Source organism: Scyliorhinus torazame, chromosome 6 (genome assembly GCF_047496885.1).
Source record: "Scyliorhinus torazame isolate Kashiwa2021f chromosome 6, sScyTor2.1, whole genome shotgun sequence".
NCBI classification, from domain to species: Eukaryota; Metazoa; Chordata; class Chondrichthyes; order Carcharhiniformes; family Scyliorhinidae; genus Scyliorhinus; species Scyliorhinus torazame.
Genome location: NC_092712.1, coordinates 14,828,852 through 14,846,039, shown reverse-complemented (window position 1 = coordinate 14,846,039; position 17,188 = coordinate 14,828,852). Strand labels below are relative to the sequence as shown.

At 49.3% G+C, this 17,188-nt stretch overlaps 1 protein-coding gene across 1 annotated transcript in view; it reads right to left on the bottom strand.

Annotated features, from left to right (window-relative positions):
• The window catches only part of oplah (5-oxoprolinase, ATP-hydrolysing), a 167,870-nt gene that overhangs the window by 91,127 nt on the left and 59,555 nt on the right, over positions 1–17,188 (bottom strand). The window contains exon 14 of the mRNA XM_072510166.1: positions 13,787–13,925. Within this exon, the coding sequence (XP_072366267.1) occupies positions 13,787–13,925 (139 nt within the window). The remainder of the gene's footprint in view (positions 1–13,786; positions 13,926–17,188) is intronic.

The window sequence follows — 17,188 nt, the reverse complement described above, 5'->3', positions numbered from 1 at the left end:
TGGATCGATACCTGCCGGCATACCTCAGTGTACACAGACAACCAGCAGTGCCCAGGCAAAATGATAGAGCTCCCGGTTCCGCAGCCGCTCCAGTGCTACGGCGATCTCCGCGAAAACTGGCGGCGATTCCGGCAATGGTTCGAATTGTTCCTGGTGGCAGCTGAACTCCAAGACCTGGATGATAGCGAAAAAATTGAATTTCTCCTCACCATCGCCGGTGCAAGGGCAAGAGAAATATTCACAAGGTTCAGGTTCTTCAGGAGGCAGCAAAGGTACGATTACCAGGCAGTCCTGGACAAATTCTCCAAGTACTGTGAAGAAAACACAATCCAATCGGCAAATAAAGGTAAGAAAAGCTGCAGTACTCACCTCGTGGCTGGGATCCCGGAGCCCGAATTCCCAGAGGCCGAAATCCCGGGCCTGAGAGAGGGCTGGGTCGAGGTCGGCGGCCATCTTGCTAAAGGTATAACGCTAGCACAGTTGCGCGAGCAGTGCGCAGAACCGGAAGTTTCGTTTGCGCATGCGCGAGATGCTGCGCATGCGCAGTCAAGAAAACGGCCATCGGTAAAGGAACAGCGATTTGAGCATGCGCAGTCGCTTCCTACGTGCTACATACCGAGCGTCAGGATGTCAGAGGCCCCAGACTGCACCAATTTAAAGGGGAAACGTCCCAAATCCAATTTAAAAGGGAAACGTCCCAAATCAAAAAAAACAAAAATCTGTTAAAGCTGTAAAACAACCTTCCCTCACCTAGAATGACAGCACAGTGCCGCAAATTGACCCAGGAGATGAATTTGACCTCCGAAGAACCCTCCGACAAGCAGTTACCTACGCACAAGCCGATGATTCCGACCTCGAATACTTCGATGACGATCTTTACAGTGTTTCCGGACCTCGCGAGCCCAATGATAGCTCCGTGGTCCTATACGACTATGACTCGGACGAACCTTTCGTGTTGCACATTGGCGGCCCCCACATTGAATCCGACGCAGATGCGGATTCATTTTTCGGATTTGAGGATCTTCAATCCAGCAGATATGACGTTCCAACTTATCAGTACCGGATGATGCTGCAGCCTGACATTAACAGACAGGGAGCGGTGCAAGCACACGGAGAGCGCCCTGCTGCCACACAGAGCGTGGTCCACGTCCCGCTCAACGTTCCCGACTCTATGAAAGAAGACATGCAAGACTCCAGAGTGCAGTCCTCGCATGAACCAGAAGTGACTCCAGTGTCACAAGCTTCCACAGCAAGCTCGTGGACAGACTCCACAATTGCAGAAATGCAAGACTCCAGAGCGCAGTCCTTGCATGGACAAGAAGTGACTCCAGTGTCACAAGCCTCCACAGAGAGCTCGTGGACAGCCTCCACGATAGAAGCAACGCAAGACTCCAGAGCGCAGTTCTTGCACGAACAAGAAGTGACTCCAGTGTCACAAGCCTCCACAGAGAGCTCGTGGACAGCCTCCACGATAGAAGCAACGCAAGACTCCAGAGCGCAGTCCTTGCACGAACAAGAAGTGACTCCAGTGTCACAAGCCTCCACAGAGAGCTCGTGGACAGCCTCCACGATAGAAGCAACGCAAGACTCCAGAGCGCAGTCCTTGCACGAACAAGAAGTGACTCCAGTGTCACAAGCCTCCACAGAGAGCTCGTGGACAGCCTCCACGATAGAAGCAATGCAAGACTCCAATGTGCAGTCCTTGCAGGAACAAGACCATGAGGGTCTAGCAACCTCTCCTGACCAACCAGCGGCAGACGATGCAAGTCTACTATGCTCCACTACACAGCAGCATGACCATGACGGTCTCTCATGCTACAATGAAGGGCACAGCGCTGAAGACTGTTCAAGCCCAACTGAAGACAAGCCAAAGGAATCGCCTCGTCCAAGCCCGAAGAAAAAAGGTTTATGCGCTGACCTTCAGGATCATTATAGCCGAACAGAGATTAATAATGCTGCACGGCCACAGAAGGATACTGAGAATTGCCAGTGTTTTAGTACGGATCGAAAAAATGGACAAGACATTGATCCTCAGGTAATGGAAATAACACAACCCGAATCATATCTACAGCAGGGACAAATGTCTCCCTTCAACACAACGCCGCAAAATCCCAACTTCGGAGACCAGCAGTTAGTCAGTAATGACTCTTCAAACCTTGAGGGGAACATTAATTGCATTGAACCTATACACACTCCACTGATGAATGAGCAGAACATTGGAGCAAGAATCCTGAGGACACCGACATCGAGTAGCCAGATAACGAATTTAAAACCCACAGCAGTTTCAAGTGAACCAAGTGTGCTTTCCACTAATGGTGAAGATGCAGATAAGGTCGACCCGGTTATCCATTGTACCACACTAACCCCAGTGATTAAGCAGTTATGTATGGGGAGTATAATGTGGGCAATTGAGAACAGTAAAAGAGAGACTGTGACCATGCCAGTCCCAGCAAAATCAGACCCAGAGACCATGAAGGCATGTACATTAGACAAAGATACATATGAGGTACCTGAGAAGAAAAGTGAAACGGAATGTTCTTTGGAAAATAGTACAATGTCGATAGAAACATTGGATCCTATATTCGAGACCATACATATGGGAGAATTTGGGGGTAATAAACAAGGTTCTGCAATGTCTGGGGGAAGATTTAAAATTCCAAAGAAGAAAAGCCCAAATGAAGGACAACGGCAAGACAATGACAGTCCACCGACATGGTGTGCACCACCAGATGAAAACTCTGACAATTTACCCAACCCTAGTGAACAGCAAGCTGCGAATGAGGATCTATCCACGGGATGTGAGACGAGTGACGACAGCATCCCACTTCCCATGCAAAAGGTGCAAGGTGACAGACCTCGCCTAGTGCGTACCGAGGCACTCGACGATCACGGTGGGACCACTGACGACTGCGGTGGCAGCGCACCGCTTCCACCCTCAATGGCTCGACCCTCTCCACTGGTTGGTGCATTCCTGCATGTTCCGACTCCAGAAGTGCAGCTTCAGGGAATCTCGGCTGCCTCCAGTGAACCTGTTGGGACTCCGGACGGGGGGCATCGACGGAAGGCAGACCGGACTCCAGATGGGGAGCAGCCAAGCGCCGACTCTGATTTGCGCACGCCAGACCTTGCTCCGGACGGGCGGTGTCGCGGCCTCGGTGATGGCACGCTCAGGGTGACGGCGGATGCCACGGCGACAGGGAATGGATTGCGTGGCAGTCCCACTGGGTCGGCAGTGGCAACCAGCACCGGCAGTCCAAGATGGACACACCAATTCGCGCCATCGCCAGACGTTGATGCGAGCAACAATTCTCTCTCCAAGGCGACATGCTTCGACGTTTCTCTGCGGAGTCACCCTTCCGGCACAGCAGGTGGCCGGAACCAGCGTGCACGGTCTCGGCCAACTTCCACATCTGGCACAGTCATCGCCTTGCATGATATTAGTGATGGTGCTACTTCGATGGCAACGACCCATCGGCTACAAGATGCCGTCCACCACAAACATAAAAAGAAAAAGACTCCACCTTGTTCCTGGCATGCAGGGCGGATGGATTGGTGCGTAGGCGCAATCAGCGAGCTTTGCGCCGCCTTCCACGCTCGCAACTGAACCGTACGCACACGCCGGATCCTCCACTAGTTCCCAAGGATGACTTCGTGGAGATGCCACGGATCATGCCCCTTCCATCGCCACCAGAACCAAACCACAGCCAAGGCACCACTTACAAAGATGTTGAATGTTATATTTGCACGAATGAAAAAACCAAGCAATGCACGAAGTACAACAAATGGTAAAGTAGAGACTTCGGCAACAGCATCACCTCCAACAGTCCAAGGTGAACCAGTGTGACCCCAAATCTCCACAGCTGAACCGGCTTGAGGACCAGCCCATTCTTGAGGCGGTCACCCATTAGACTGGACTTATAACGCTGTTCATACGTTCAAAAAGTCAAACACTTCTGTATTATAACCTGTTGTTGTTTATTGTTCCAGATATCGTCTGACCAGACCAATGTTCAAGTTTTTTTTTCTCTCGCATCCAAGTTTTGTTATGGTACAACCTTGTTAGTGTGACGCACCCGACATCGCCCCATGTAAATAGTTACGTCATATACACACGCTGTACACAACACACACACACACTCTTAGATGCACTCATGACACAATTATATTTATAACCACGTAGGCACATATCTTTGTAAAAAGGGGGGATGTCATGATATTCAAACACACACATCATGATAGACACACCAACAGACAAATCAGAACACACAACACCACAACCAATGACAGAAAGATATAAAAGCACAGACATGACCCCCGGTGGTCAGTATTAGCTGCAGAGGAGAACCAGGACACATCTGTTACCAAACACACTCAGGGAGACAGCACGTGCAGAGTATCCAGAACGAACTGTATTATAAGAGTTATAATAAAATAGAGTTGTACCACATACAACTGTGTTGGCTCATCTGTGCACCAGAGCACCCAACACCACAGTCACCAGTTCGTGGGTGATGTGGATGGGGCCCATCTCATTCACCTGTCCCTAAAGATTTGCATTATTTTCCGCGTCAGGGATATCGTCAGTCTGGGTACCTGCTGGGCGAAATAATATTGAGGAAGTTGAACAGGGTGTTGTTTAAATCGAGCCATTTGCCTCTTGCGTCCAGCACAAAGCCAAAGTGTCTCGGTTCAGATCCACCAGTCAATTCCTTTACCTCCGATTCCAGATGTTTATATTTCAGCATTTTTTCTTCCCACGCCTTCTCGAGGGTCATGTTGTTGTCCTCGTAGCGAATTGTGACATCTACCACTGCGGTCCTCTGGTCTTTCCAAAAGATAATATCAGGTTTCCAGAGTGAGGCTTCCCTAGCCACGAGCCTCGGCTCCTGATATGATGTCCAGCCGTACTTGGAAACATACATGCAAAGCTGGTCTAGGATCTTGTTTGATCCTAACCATCTTTACAAACGGGCACCAACCGGAAATGTGTGCGAGCGTTTCATTGGGAGCCTCACACCTTCTGCGCGTTTTCACTGTTTTTGGACGTCCCCTTGATAGGGTTGTCAGTGTAGGATATAGGTTTCTGCGGAGCAACATGTTATTTAAAAGTCGGTGTAACTTAATTTGATAGAAGGATTTTATCCAGCTGCTGGATATCTTGTCGTTCTTGTAGCAAGAAATGCCAGCTCCTTGGCTGCTCAGTTTTTTCCACTTCTCAAACTCCCACTCTCTCCACGCAGCGTACCTGTAACTCCCACTCTCCCAACGCAGCGTACCTGTAACTCCCACTCTCTCCACGCAGCGTACCTGTAACTCCCACTCTCTCCACGCAGCGTACCTGTAACTCCCACTCTCTCCACGCAGCGTACCTGTAACTCCCACTCTCTCCGCGCAGCATACCTGTAACTCCCACACTCTCCACGCAGCGTACCTGTAACTCCCACTCTCTCCACGCAGCGTACCTGTAACTCCCACTCTCTCCGCGCAGCGTACCTGTAACTCCCACACTCTCCACGCAGCGTACCTGTAACTTCCACACTCTCCACGCAGCGTACCTGTAACTCCCACTCTCTCCACGCAGCGTACTGTAACTCCCACAGTCTCCACGCAGCGTACCTGTAACTTCCACTCTCTCCGCGCAGCGTACCTGTAACTCCCACACTCTCCACGCAGCGTGCCTGTAACTTCCACTCTCAGCGCAGCGTACCTGTAACGCCCACTCTCTCCACGCAGCGTACCTGTAACTCCCACTCTCTCCGCGCAGCGTACCTGTAACTCCCACTCTCTCCACGCAGCGCAGCTGTAACTCCCACTCTCTCCACACAGCATACCTGTAACTCCCACACTCTCCACGCAGCGTAGCTGTAACTCCCACTCTCTCCACGCAGCATACCTGTAACTCCCACTCTCTCCACGCAGCATACCTGTAACTCCCACTCTCTCCACGCAGCGTACCTGTAACTCCCACTCTCTTCATGCAGCGTACCTGTAACTCCCACTCTCTCTGCGCAGCGTACCTGTAACTCCCACACTCTCCACGCAGCGTGCCTGTAACTCCCACTCTCTCCACGCAGTGTATCTGTAACTCCCACACTCTCCACGCAGCGTACCTGTAACTCCCACTCTCTCCACGCAGCGTACCTGTAACTCCCACTCTCTCCGCGCAGCGTACCTGTAACTCCCACACTCTCCACGCAGCGTACCTGTAACTTCCACACTCTCCACGCAGCGTACCTGTAACTCCCACTCTCTCCACGCAGCGTACTGTAACTCCCACAGTCTCCACGCAGCATACCTGTAACTCCCACTCTCTCCACGCAGCGTACCTGTAACTCCCACTCTCTCCACGCAGCGTACCTGTAACTCCCACTCTCCACGCAGCGTACCTGTAACTCTCACACTCTCCACGCAGCGTACCTGTAACTCCCACTCTCTCCACGCAGCGTACCTGTAACTCCCACTCTCCATGCAGCGTACCTGTAACTCCCATTCTCTCCATGCAGCGTACCTGTAACCCCCACACTCTCCACGCAGCGTACCTGTAACCCCCACACTCTCCACGCAGCGTACCTGTAACTCCCACTCTCTCCACGCAGCGTACCTGTAACTCCCACTCTCTCCACGCAGCATACCTGTAACTCCTACTCTCTCCACGCAGCGTACCTGTAACTCCCACACTCTCCACGCAGCGTACCTGTAACTCTCACACTCTCCATGCAGCGTACCTGTAACTCCCACTCTCTCCATGCAGCTTACCTGTAACTCCCACTCTCTCCACGCAGCGTACCTGCTCACTGGCTTCTCCCTAGGCCAGTCTTGGTCTCTCAACATGTGTAGTGCTGCCACCACAAGGTTTACGGGGTCTTCGCCGACCTGGTTGCACTCCAATGTGCTGGGAAGGAAATCCTCGCTTTCATTTAGGACCTTGAGCATATGTAGTCCTCCCATGGGGTCGGTGTTGCTTTCATCCCGGTACTGGAAGGACGCCTTTATGACTACGTCAGTGGACATTTCGAGTGCCTCGCGTTTCCGAATAACCGCGGAAGGAATTTGCACTTCTAGTTTTGGCATACCCAATCCGCCGCTCCTGTTGTTGGTACACAGGAGGCCATCGGTGACGTGCGGTGGGAGGTGCAGGAGTTCTTTTGTGGTGTTCCAGATTATCTGATCCAGTTCACGGAGCATATTCTGCGATACCTCCGATAGGATTAAATGAAAATACATCCTGGGGATGAAATGCGTTTTCAGGATCTCGATTTTCTGCACTGGTAGGAGAGCTGTCGCCTGCAAAGCTTTAGTCCAGGCTTTGAGCTTCTCCAACCACTCCACTGTCACACCTGCCCATGGGTCTACCCAGGCTCCCAGGTATTTCTCGGTGTCCCCTGGAGGGATGTAAGCGATAACGTCTTTCCTGAGCTTGCAGTTTTTACTGTGATTGTATACGAATGTCTTCGACTTTTATGTAAAGTGGAAGTCTTTGGTCTTAGCGGTGTTAATGGTTAATATCGTATGAGTGCAAAAAGACTGGAGGAGTTTCAGGTTCCTTTCCATTCCTGCGCGAGAGCCGCTCAGAAGGGCTATATCATCCGTGAAGGCCAAAGCAGAGCAGTTGACTCGTCTGTCCCCCAGGGGCATGGCGACCCCCGGGTTGGCATTCTCCAGGGAGCATATCAGTGGGTCCAAAGCTATGTTAAAAAGAATTGGCGAGTGCGGGTCTCGTTTCTTGACACCCCTCTCAATGTTTATTTCTCCGGTCTTGGTTTTATTACTTTCGATCACAGTGGTGTGTTACTGGTGTACAGAGTTGGTAAAAATGGTCACAGACCAGTTGGTAGTCGCATTCTTTGAGTTTGTGCCCAACTGAGTCACACATCTTAGCCAGATCGACAAAGACAACTGCGAGGTCCTTTCTGTTCTTCTTTGCTTCCTTTATGATGTTCTCGAGGACTGCAATGCTTTCATTGCACCCAGGAGTTGCTGCTAGGAAACCCTTTTTCCTAGGGTTAATCCATACCGGCTCGCAGAGGCATTTTGCCATGTTATGGGCCAGGGTTTAGAGAACCCCAAAGTGTATCATGGAGTTCACCTGACCCACAACTTTTAATAGAGTGTGGTTTTAACACATAGATCAGGTTTAAATTCTCTACTGAGAGCAGTTATCACTTTGATATCCTCAAATGATTTGGAGACCATCTTTAGATTGGAGAGAGATCCTTATACAGCTGCTTGCTTTTCCTGCAGCTATCTAGCTCTCAAAACGAAACTAAACACACTGTAGCTGCCTGCTCAAAAACGAAAGTGAAAGACAGACAGCCCAGCTCCACCCACACTCTGACATCACTGCAGCTATTCGATATCTTAAAAGGTGCTCTCACATGACACCCCCCCCCCCCAAGAAAACAAAATAAACCATCAACTTCAAGATGGTTTCATTTTTCACCTTTTCACTTTCGATTAAGAAATATGGACAGTGAATATACGTTTTCTTTTTAAAACAAAACAAAACACGCAAACATTTATAATAACAAAGTGCATTTTAGTTCTTCTTCCTCCACCTGGAATCCTTCTTGATGGACGGTCCCTTTGGACAAGGAGGTCTCTGCACGATCCATCCATTTCTCTATGCCTCGGCATTTCTCTCAGATATTCAGATAAAAAGTCAGATATTTTAGTTCAATCTGATCACAGAGTCCCTTGTAATTCTCCAACACAGGAGCATTAGTTAACATAGCTTTTAGGCCTTCAAATGTCTGTTGAAACTCCACTGTCCACTGAAATTTTCGACGTTTCTTTAGCAAGTCCGTCAGTGGAGCAACCACACTACTAAAATTTGGCACAAATGTCCGGGAGAATCCACTCATGCCAAGAATAGGGCCTGTTTAACACAGGGCTAAATCGCTGGCTTTGAAAGCAGACCAAGGCAGGCCAGCAGCACGGTTCAATTCCTGTACCAGCCTCTCCGAACAGGCGCCGGAAATGTGGCGACTAGGGGCTTTTCACAGTAACTTCTTTTGAAGCCTACTTGTGACAATAAACGATTTTCATTTTCAAATCGCATTATTTCCCTTCATGTCGAGGGAATTGGAAACTACCCCAATAACTTTTGTTTTCACATCCCGTGGGACCATTCGACCCTGTCCGATTGTATGGCCAAGGAAAGTGACTTGGGCTTTTACAAATTCACTTTTGGCTAGGTTTACCACCAAACTCGCCTCCTGAAGTCGATCCATAAGATGTTTTAAATGTTCTCTACATGTCTGGCTGAAAATTACCAGATCGTCGATGTGTACCGCACAATTGGGTAATCCTGAAACGACTTTGTTAGTTAACCGTTGAAATGTGGCTGGGGTGTTTTTCATGCCAAATGGCATAACTTTGAACTGGTATATGCCATCTGGAGTCACAAAAGCTGAAATCTCCTTCGCCCTTTCGGATAAAGGAACCTGCCAGTAACCTTTCAGTAAATCCAATTTGGAAATAAAAGCTGATTGCATGGGACAATCCTCCAAATGTGGGATAGGATAAGAGTCCGTTCTTGTAACTGCATTAACCTTTCTATAGTCCACACACAACCGTTGGGTACCGTCTGGTTTAGGTACCATCACTATGGACGAGCTCCATTGGCTGCAACCCACTTCAATTATGCCATTTTTAAGCATACTCAATTTTAAAGGATGATGTCCATATGGATGGTGTTTAATTGGAACAGAATTTCCCACATTTACATCATGTATAGCCATTTTAGTGCTTCCCAATTTATCTCTACAAACTTGCCCATGTGATATCAATAACTCTTTCAGGTCAGTTCGTTTTTCCTCTGGAAGGTAACTCAACAATTTATCCTAATTTGTAAGAACATCCTCGTTTTCCAAGTTAATTTGAGGTATGTCAAATTCACAGTCGTCTGGATTTGGTTTGTCACTTTGACTTAGAATCATTAAAACCTGCTCCATTTGCTCTCCTTCACTTTCAAAGTACCGTTTAAGCATATTCACATGACACGCACGGTGAGTTTTCCTTCTACCCGGCGTTCTTACCACATAATTCACCTAACTTAATTTCCTTTCAATCTGATACAGTCCACAAAACCTTGCTTTTAAAGTTTCACCTACCACTGGTAACAACACCAAAACTTTATCTCCACAGGCAAAACTACGAACTTTGGATTTCTTGTCCGCTACCCGTTTCATCGCATCTTGTGCAACTTTTAAATGCTGTCTAGCCAATTCACCTGCTCTATTTAATCATAATCATAGACACATATTTAATTTATGTGTCCCTAAAATTTGACACCTAATCCAATAATGTAAGTTCCATTTCTCACTCACCAATTTTTCCTTAATCAATTTAAGTGGACCCGTTACCCTCATGACCAAAAATTAGTTCAAAAGGACTAAATTTGGTTGACTCATTAGATGCATCCCTAATTGCAAACAGTACGAATGGAATTCCTTTATCCCAATCCTCTGGATAATCTTGACAATATGCCCTCAACATTATCTTTAATGTCTGATGCCGCCTTTCTAACGCTCCCTGCGATTCTGGATGGTACGCAGTTGATTTAAATTGTTTTATTCCTAAGCTATCCATTACTTCTTTGAATAATCTCGAGTTAAAATTTGATCCTTGATCCGATTGTATTTCTGTGGGTAGTCCATATCTAGTAAAGAATTTAAGTAACTCCTCCATAATCTTTTTAGCTGTAATATTACGTACTGGAATGGCCTCTGGAAACCTAGTAGACACATCCATTATCGTCAAAAGATATTGATTCCCACTTTTTGTTTTAGGAAGCGGTCCTATGCAATTATTTAGGACCCTTGTAAAAGGTTCCTCAAATGCTGGAATGGGCATTAAGGGCGCTGGTTTTATCACTGCTTGAGGTTTCCCTATCACTTGACATGTGTGACATGATTGACAAAATTTAACTACATCTTTATGTAGTCCAGGCCAATAAAAATGTTTCTGGATTTTAGCTTGCGTTTTCCTTATTCCCAAATGACCTCCCACTGGTACCTCATGTGCAACTCGCAACACCTCCTTTCTATACCCTACCGGCAATACTACTTGATGAACTTCTGCCCACTTTTCATCCGCCTGCATATGTACAGGTCTCCATTTTCTCATCAAGACATCACTTTTACGGTAATAACATTCTGGTATACACGCAGATTCCTCTTCCGTGTATGCTTTCTGATACATCAGTTTTATTTCTACATCTTTCTGTTGTAACTCCGCCAATTTTCCTGAACTAAAAATATCTGCCTCATCCTCCACCTGTTCTTGTTCTTTTTCAACAATCTGATTAAAAATCATTTCTGATAATTGAACTTCAGCTTCATCTTCAGTCTCTGATTTCTCCTCTTGTCTTAAACCTGTGACTTTGCGACCTACACAATCCGGAAAAATCCCAGGATATTCATCCTTCAACCCCTTAGTTGCCTGATTTTCCACTGGCTTATCAACAACAGTAGCCATCACTCCCACCTGCGGTCCAGCTATATCATTACCCAAGATAAATTGTATTCCTGGACAAGACAATTTCTCTATTACTCCTACTACCACTTCACCACTCTTCACTGGGCTTTCCAACCTTACCTTATATAATGGAACATTACTCTTCTCACCCTGAATTCCACGTATTACCACCTTTTCTGGCAATATTCTTCCCAAACTACATAACTCCTCATCTCTTACCATTAAAGATTGACTAGCTCCTCTATCTCTTAAAATTGTGACTTATTTACCTGCTCCTTCTGGTACACGAGTAAACTTTACCCACACAAGTAAATTCGTTGAAGACATCTGGCACCTTCTTATCAATCGCCTTTTGATCAGGCTGTACAATCTTTTGTACCTCCTTCGCTTCACTTGGGCTTTCCTTTACCACTTTAACAAACCCCAATGTCTTATCCTGTTTTACCACATCAGCCTTCCCAGTGCTTTTCTTCAACCACCAACACTGTGACTTTACATGGCCTAGTTTATTACAGTGAAAACATTTGAAACTTTTCATTTCTTTTCCACCCTCCTGGATTTCTTTTTTAATCTGAGGTACACTCTCCTATTATCTCCCATCAGATCTCCTTTACCTCTACCACTTGAGTATTTCTCTTTTCCCCAGTTTCTATCCCTCATAGGCTGAAACTGATGTCGGAAACCAAGCTTTGATTTATGAACCAATTCATAATCATCTGCCATTTCTGCTGCTAATCTCACAGTTTTAACCCTCTGCTCTTCCACACGGGTTCTCACTCCATCAGGAATTGAATTTTTAAACTCCTCCAAAAGTACAATTTCTCTGAGAGAATTTAGTCTATTTTCAAAGCCCTTATCCACCTATCAAAATTACTCTGTTTGATCCTTTCAAACTCCATGCATGTTTGACCAGGTTCTTTCCTTAAATTTCTAAACCTTTGTCTGTAGGCTTCAGGCACTAGTTCATATGCACCCAAGACAAATTTTTTCATCTCCTCATACGTCCCAGATACCTCCTCCGGTAGTGATGCAAACACTTCACTAGCCCTACCTACCAGCTTTGTTTGAATCAGTAATACCCACATGTCCGGTGGCCATTTCATTTGTTTAGCCACCTTCTCAAATGAAATGAAAAAGGCTTCCACCTCCTTCTCATCAAACCTTGGCAGTGCTTGGACATTTTTAAATAGATCCCCACCAAGCCTTCGACTATGATGCTCTTTCTATTCATCCTCATCACTATCCTCCAACTGTACATTGCGGGGAGGTTTATCTTCCGGGACGCATCCCAACTGGTCTCATCTATCATCGATAGCATCTCGGTAATAATATTTTATTGCAAAGTAATATCACACAGATATCAGATCTACGCAGATCACAGCTGTCTCGTGTTTTATCTCAGCCGTTCCGTCCCTCAATAGTCCGTTCCTACTATTGAGTTTATCAGCGGGGCCAATGGGGAGGCACGGCATTCAACGTGGTGACAAAAATACGTAAAAACACCACAACGGTAACTATCCATAGATGACGCAAGAGAGAGAGAGACCCGTCCAAGAGAGTCATAGTTACTCCGGAATTTGAGGATAGTTACCCCAAGATCCCTCACTTCTCAACACCTTTCACTATTTTCCCAATAATTGTACAATCCTTTACCTTGTTTGACCTCCATTGTTGCATCATCTCACACTCTTGCAGACTGAATTACATTAATAGGCTGGTTTAGCACAGGGCTAAATCGCTGGCTTTGAAAGCAGACCAAGGCAGGCCAGCAGCACGGTTCAATTCCCGTACCAGCCTCCCCGAACAGGCGGCGGAATGTGGTGACTAGGGGCTTTTCACAGTAACTTCATTTGAAGCCTACTTGTGACAATAAGCGATTTTCATTTCATTTCACCTTTCTGCACACCTGACCAGTCCGTTGATACCTTCCTGGAGTCTACAGTAATCCTGGGTGCTATCGACCATACGGCCAGTGGCAGTCGGCGACTCGGTTAATGAATAGAGACCAGGTTTAGTCAGTGACTGGGTTAATGAATAGAGGCCAGGTTTAGGCAGTGACTGGGTTAATGAATAGATACCAGGTTTAGTAAGTGACTGGGTTAATGAATAGATACCAGGTCTAGTCAGTGACTGGGTTAATGAATAGAGACCAGGTTTAGTCAGTGACCAAAGAGTAAATGCTGGAAAATCTCAGCAGGTCTGGCAGCATCTGTAGGGAGCGAAAGGAGCTAATGTTTCGAGTCCAGATGACCCTTTGTCAAAGCCCACTGGGCTAATGGGTTAACACTTGTGCCAGTCACCTACGTACAGTTTCCACACGAGCTTCTCTCCCACTGGGCTTCATTTTCTGTTCTGAATGGATGCCTGACTTGGCGCTGCCACGCACACGAATGTCGTCCACAATGATTGGCCGTTCCGGTATTACGAAGCCAAACTCCTTCATGTACCTGGCAACACAGCATGGTGTCAGAATCCGAGCTGCAAATTCCCACACATCCCGTTAGACTGAATGCTTTACCATCACTGATTACCTCCCCACACAACCTACCGACACCCATCCTCCCCCCCCCACACCCACACAAACTCCCGACACTGACCTCCCCCACACACAATCTACTGTTATGGGCCAGGGTTTAGAGAACCCCAAAGTGTATCATGGAGTTCACCTGACCCACAACTTTTAATAGATTGTGGTATGGGGAGCTCACAGCCCACTCTACAGGTGTGGTACAGCAGAAATGGAAAAGTATTTCTTAAAGCAAAACAATGTTTATTCTATGAACTCAAGTTAATCTTTTTAAAACATAGTGAACATCTTAGCAACCATCAATTCAAATACAACCCCCAACGAATACAACACTAAGTAATCCTTAATAACTTCCTAAACAACATCCAGAAGACAAAAGAAACACCTTTTAACAGAAGCACATTAGGTTTACATTCACTACATTCATTTATAATTCTGAATTCACCAAATGATCAAGAGATAGTCTTTTCATGGCAGAGAGAAACAGCAGTACAGCTGCTGTCTGGCTGCAGCTCCAACACTGCAAACGAAACCAAAAAGGCACAGACACACCCAAGCTTTTCTCAAAGTGAAACTAAAAAGCAGAGCCAGAGCTCAGCTCCACCCACACTCTGACATCACTGCAGTAACATGAGCAGCCAAACATTTCTTAAAGTGACATTCTCATGACACTACCGTCACCGACCCCTCCCCCCACACAATCTCCCGACACTGACTCCCCCACCCATGTCCCGGCACTGACTCCCCCCCACACAATCTACCGATGCCCACTCCCCCACACAAACTACCTACACCTCCCCCCCGCACAACGTCCCGACACCCCCCCCCGCAGAATCTCCCGACACCCACCCCGCACAATCTCCCGACACCCCCCCGCACAATCTCCCGACACCCCCCCCGCACAATCTCCCGACACCCACCCCCGCACAATCTCCCGACACCCCCTCCCACACCATCTCCCGACCCGCCCCCCACCCCACAAAATCTCCGGACACCCACCCCCGCACAATCTCCCGACCCCCCCCCGCACAATTTCCCGACCCCCCCCCGCACAATTTCCCGACCCCCCCCCTGCACAATCTCCCGACACCCCCTCCCACACCATCTCCCGACACCCCCCCCACACAATCTCCCGCACCCCCCCACACAATCTCCCGACACCCCACCCACACAATCTCCCGACAACCACCCCCCCGGCACAATCTCCCGACACCCACCCCCACACATTCTCCCGACACTCACACACCCCCACACAATCTCCCGACACCCCTCCACACCATCCCCCGACACCCCCGCCACACAATCTCCCGACACCCCCCCCACACAATCTCCCGACACCCCCCCCACACAATCTCCCGACACCCCCCCCACACAATCTCCCGACACCCCCCCCCACACAATCTCCCGACACCCCCCCCACACAATCTCCCGACACCCCCCCCCACACAATCTCCCGACACCCCCCCCACACAATCTCCCGACACCCCCCCCACACAATCTCCCGACACCCCCCCCACACAATCTCCCGACACCCCCGCCACACAATCTCCCGACACCCCCCCCACACAATCTCCCGACACCCCCCCCACACAATCTCCCGACACCCCCCCACTCAATCTCCCGATACCCCCCCCACTCAATCTCCCGATACCCCCCCCACTCAATCTCCCGATACCCCCCACTCAATCTCCCGACACCCCCCCCACTCAATCTCCCGACACCCCCGCCACACAATCTCCCGACACCCCCCCCCACACAATCTCCCGACACTCCCCCCCACACAATCTCCCAAACCCCCCCCCCACACAATCTCCCGACACCCCCCCCACACAATCTCCCGACACCCCCCCCCACACAATCTCCCGACATCCCCCCCACACCCCCCCCCCCCCCCACAAAATCTCCCGACACCCACACACCCCCCACACAATCCCCCGATTATATTCATTGGAGTTTAGGAGGTTGAGAGGAGATCTAATAGAAACTTACAAGATAATGAATGGCTTAGATAGGGTGGATGTCGGGAAGTTGTTTCCATTAGCAGGGGAGACTAGGACCCGGGGGCACAGCCTTAGAATAAAAGGGAGTCACTTTAGAACAGAGATGAGGAGAAATTTCTTCAGCCAGAGTGTGGTGGGTCTGTGGAATTCATTGCCACAGAGGGTGGTGGAGGCCGGGACGTTGAGTGTCTTTAAGACAGAAGTTGATAAATTCTTGATTTCTCGAGGAATTAAGGGCTATGGAGAGAGAGCGGGTAAATGGAGTTGAAATCAGCCATGATTGAATGGCGGAGTGGACTCGATGGGCCGAATGGCCTTACTTCCGCTCCTCTGTCTTATGGTCTTATGGACAGCCACTCCCCCCGCACAATCTCCCGATGCCCACTCCCACCGCACAATCTCCCGACGCCCACTCCCCCCGCACAATCTACCGACACCCACCCCCGCACAATCTCCCGACACCCCCTCCCACACCATCTCCCGACCCCCTCCCACACCATCTCCCGACAACCCCCACACAATCTCCCGACACCCCCCCCCCCACCACCACACACAATCTCCCGACACCCCCCCTGCACAATCTCCCGACAACCACCCCCCCGGCACAATCTCCCGACACCCACCCCCACACATTCTCCCGACACTCTCACACCCCCACACAATCTCCCGACAGCCACCCCACACAATCTCCCGACACCCACTCCCCCCGCACAATCTCCCGACACTGACCCCCCCCCACACATTCTCCCGACACCCCCACTGCACAATCTCCCGACAACCACCCCCCCCCCGGCACAATCTCCCGACACCCACCCCCACACAATCTCCCGACACCCACACGCCCCCACACAATCTCCCGACAGTCACCCCCACACAATCTCCCGACAGCCCCCCCTCACCATTTCCCGACACCCCCTCCCCACACAATCTCCCGACACCCACCCCCCCACAATCTCCCGACACCCCCCCCACTCCATCTCCCGACACCCCCCCCCCCCGCACAATCTCCCGACACCCCGCCGCACAATCTTCCGACACCCCCCCCCCGCACAATCCCCCAACACCCCCCCACACAATCTCCCGACACCCCCTCCCACACCATCTCCCGACCCGCCCCCCCCACACACCATCTCCCGACACCTCCCCGCACAATCTCCGGACACCCACCACCGCACAATCTCCC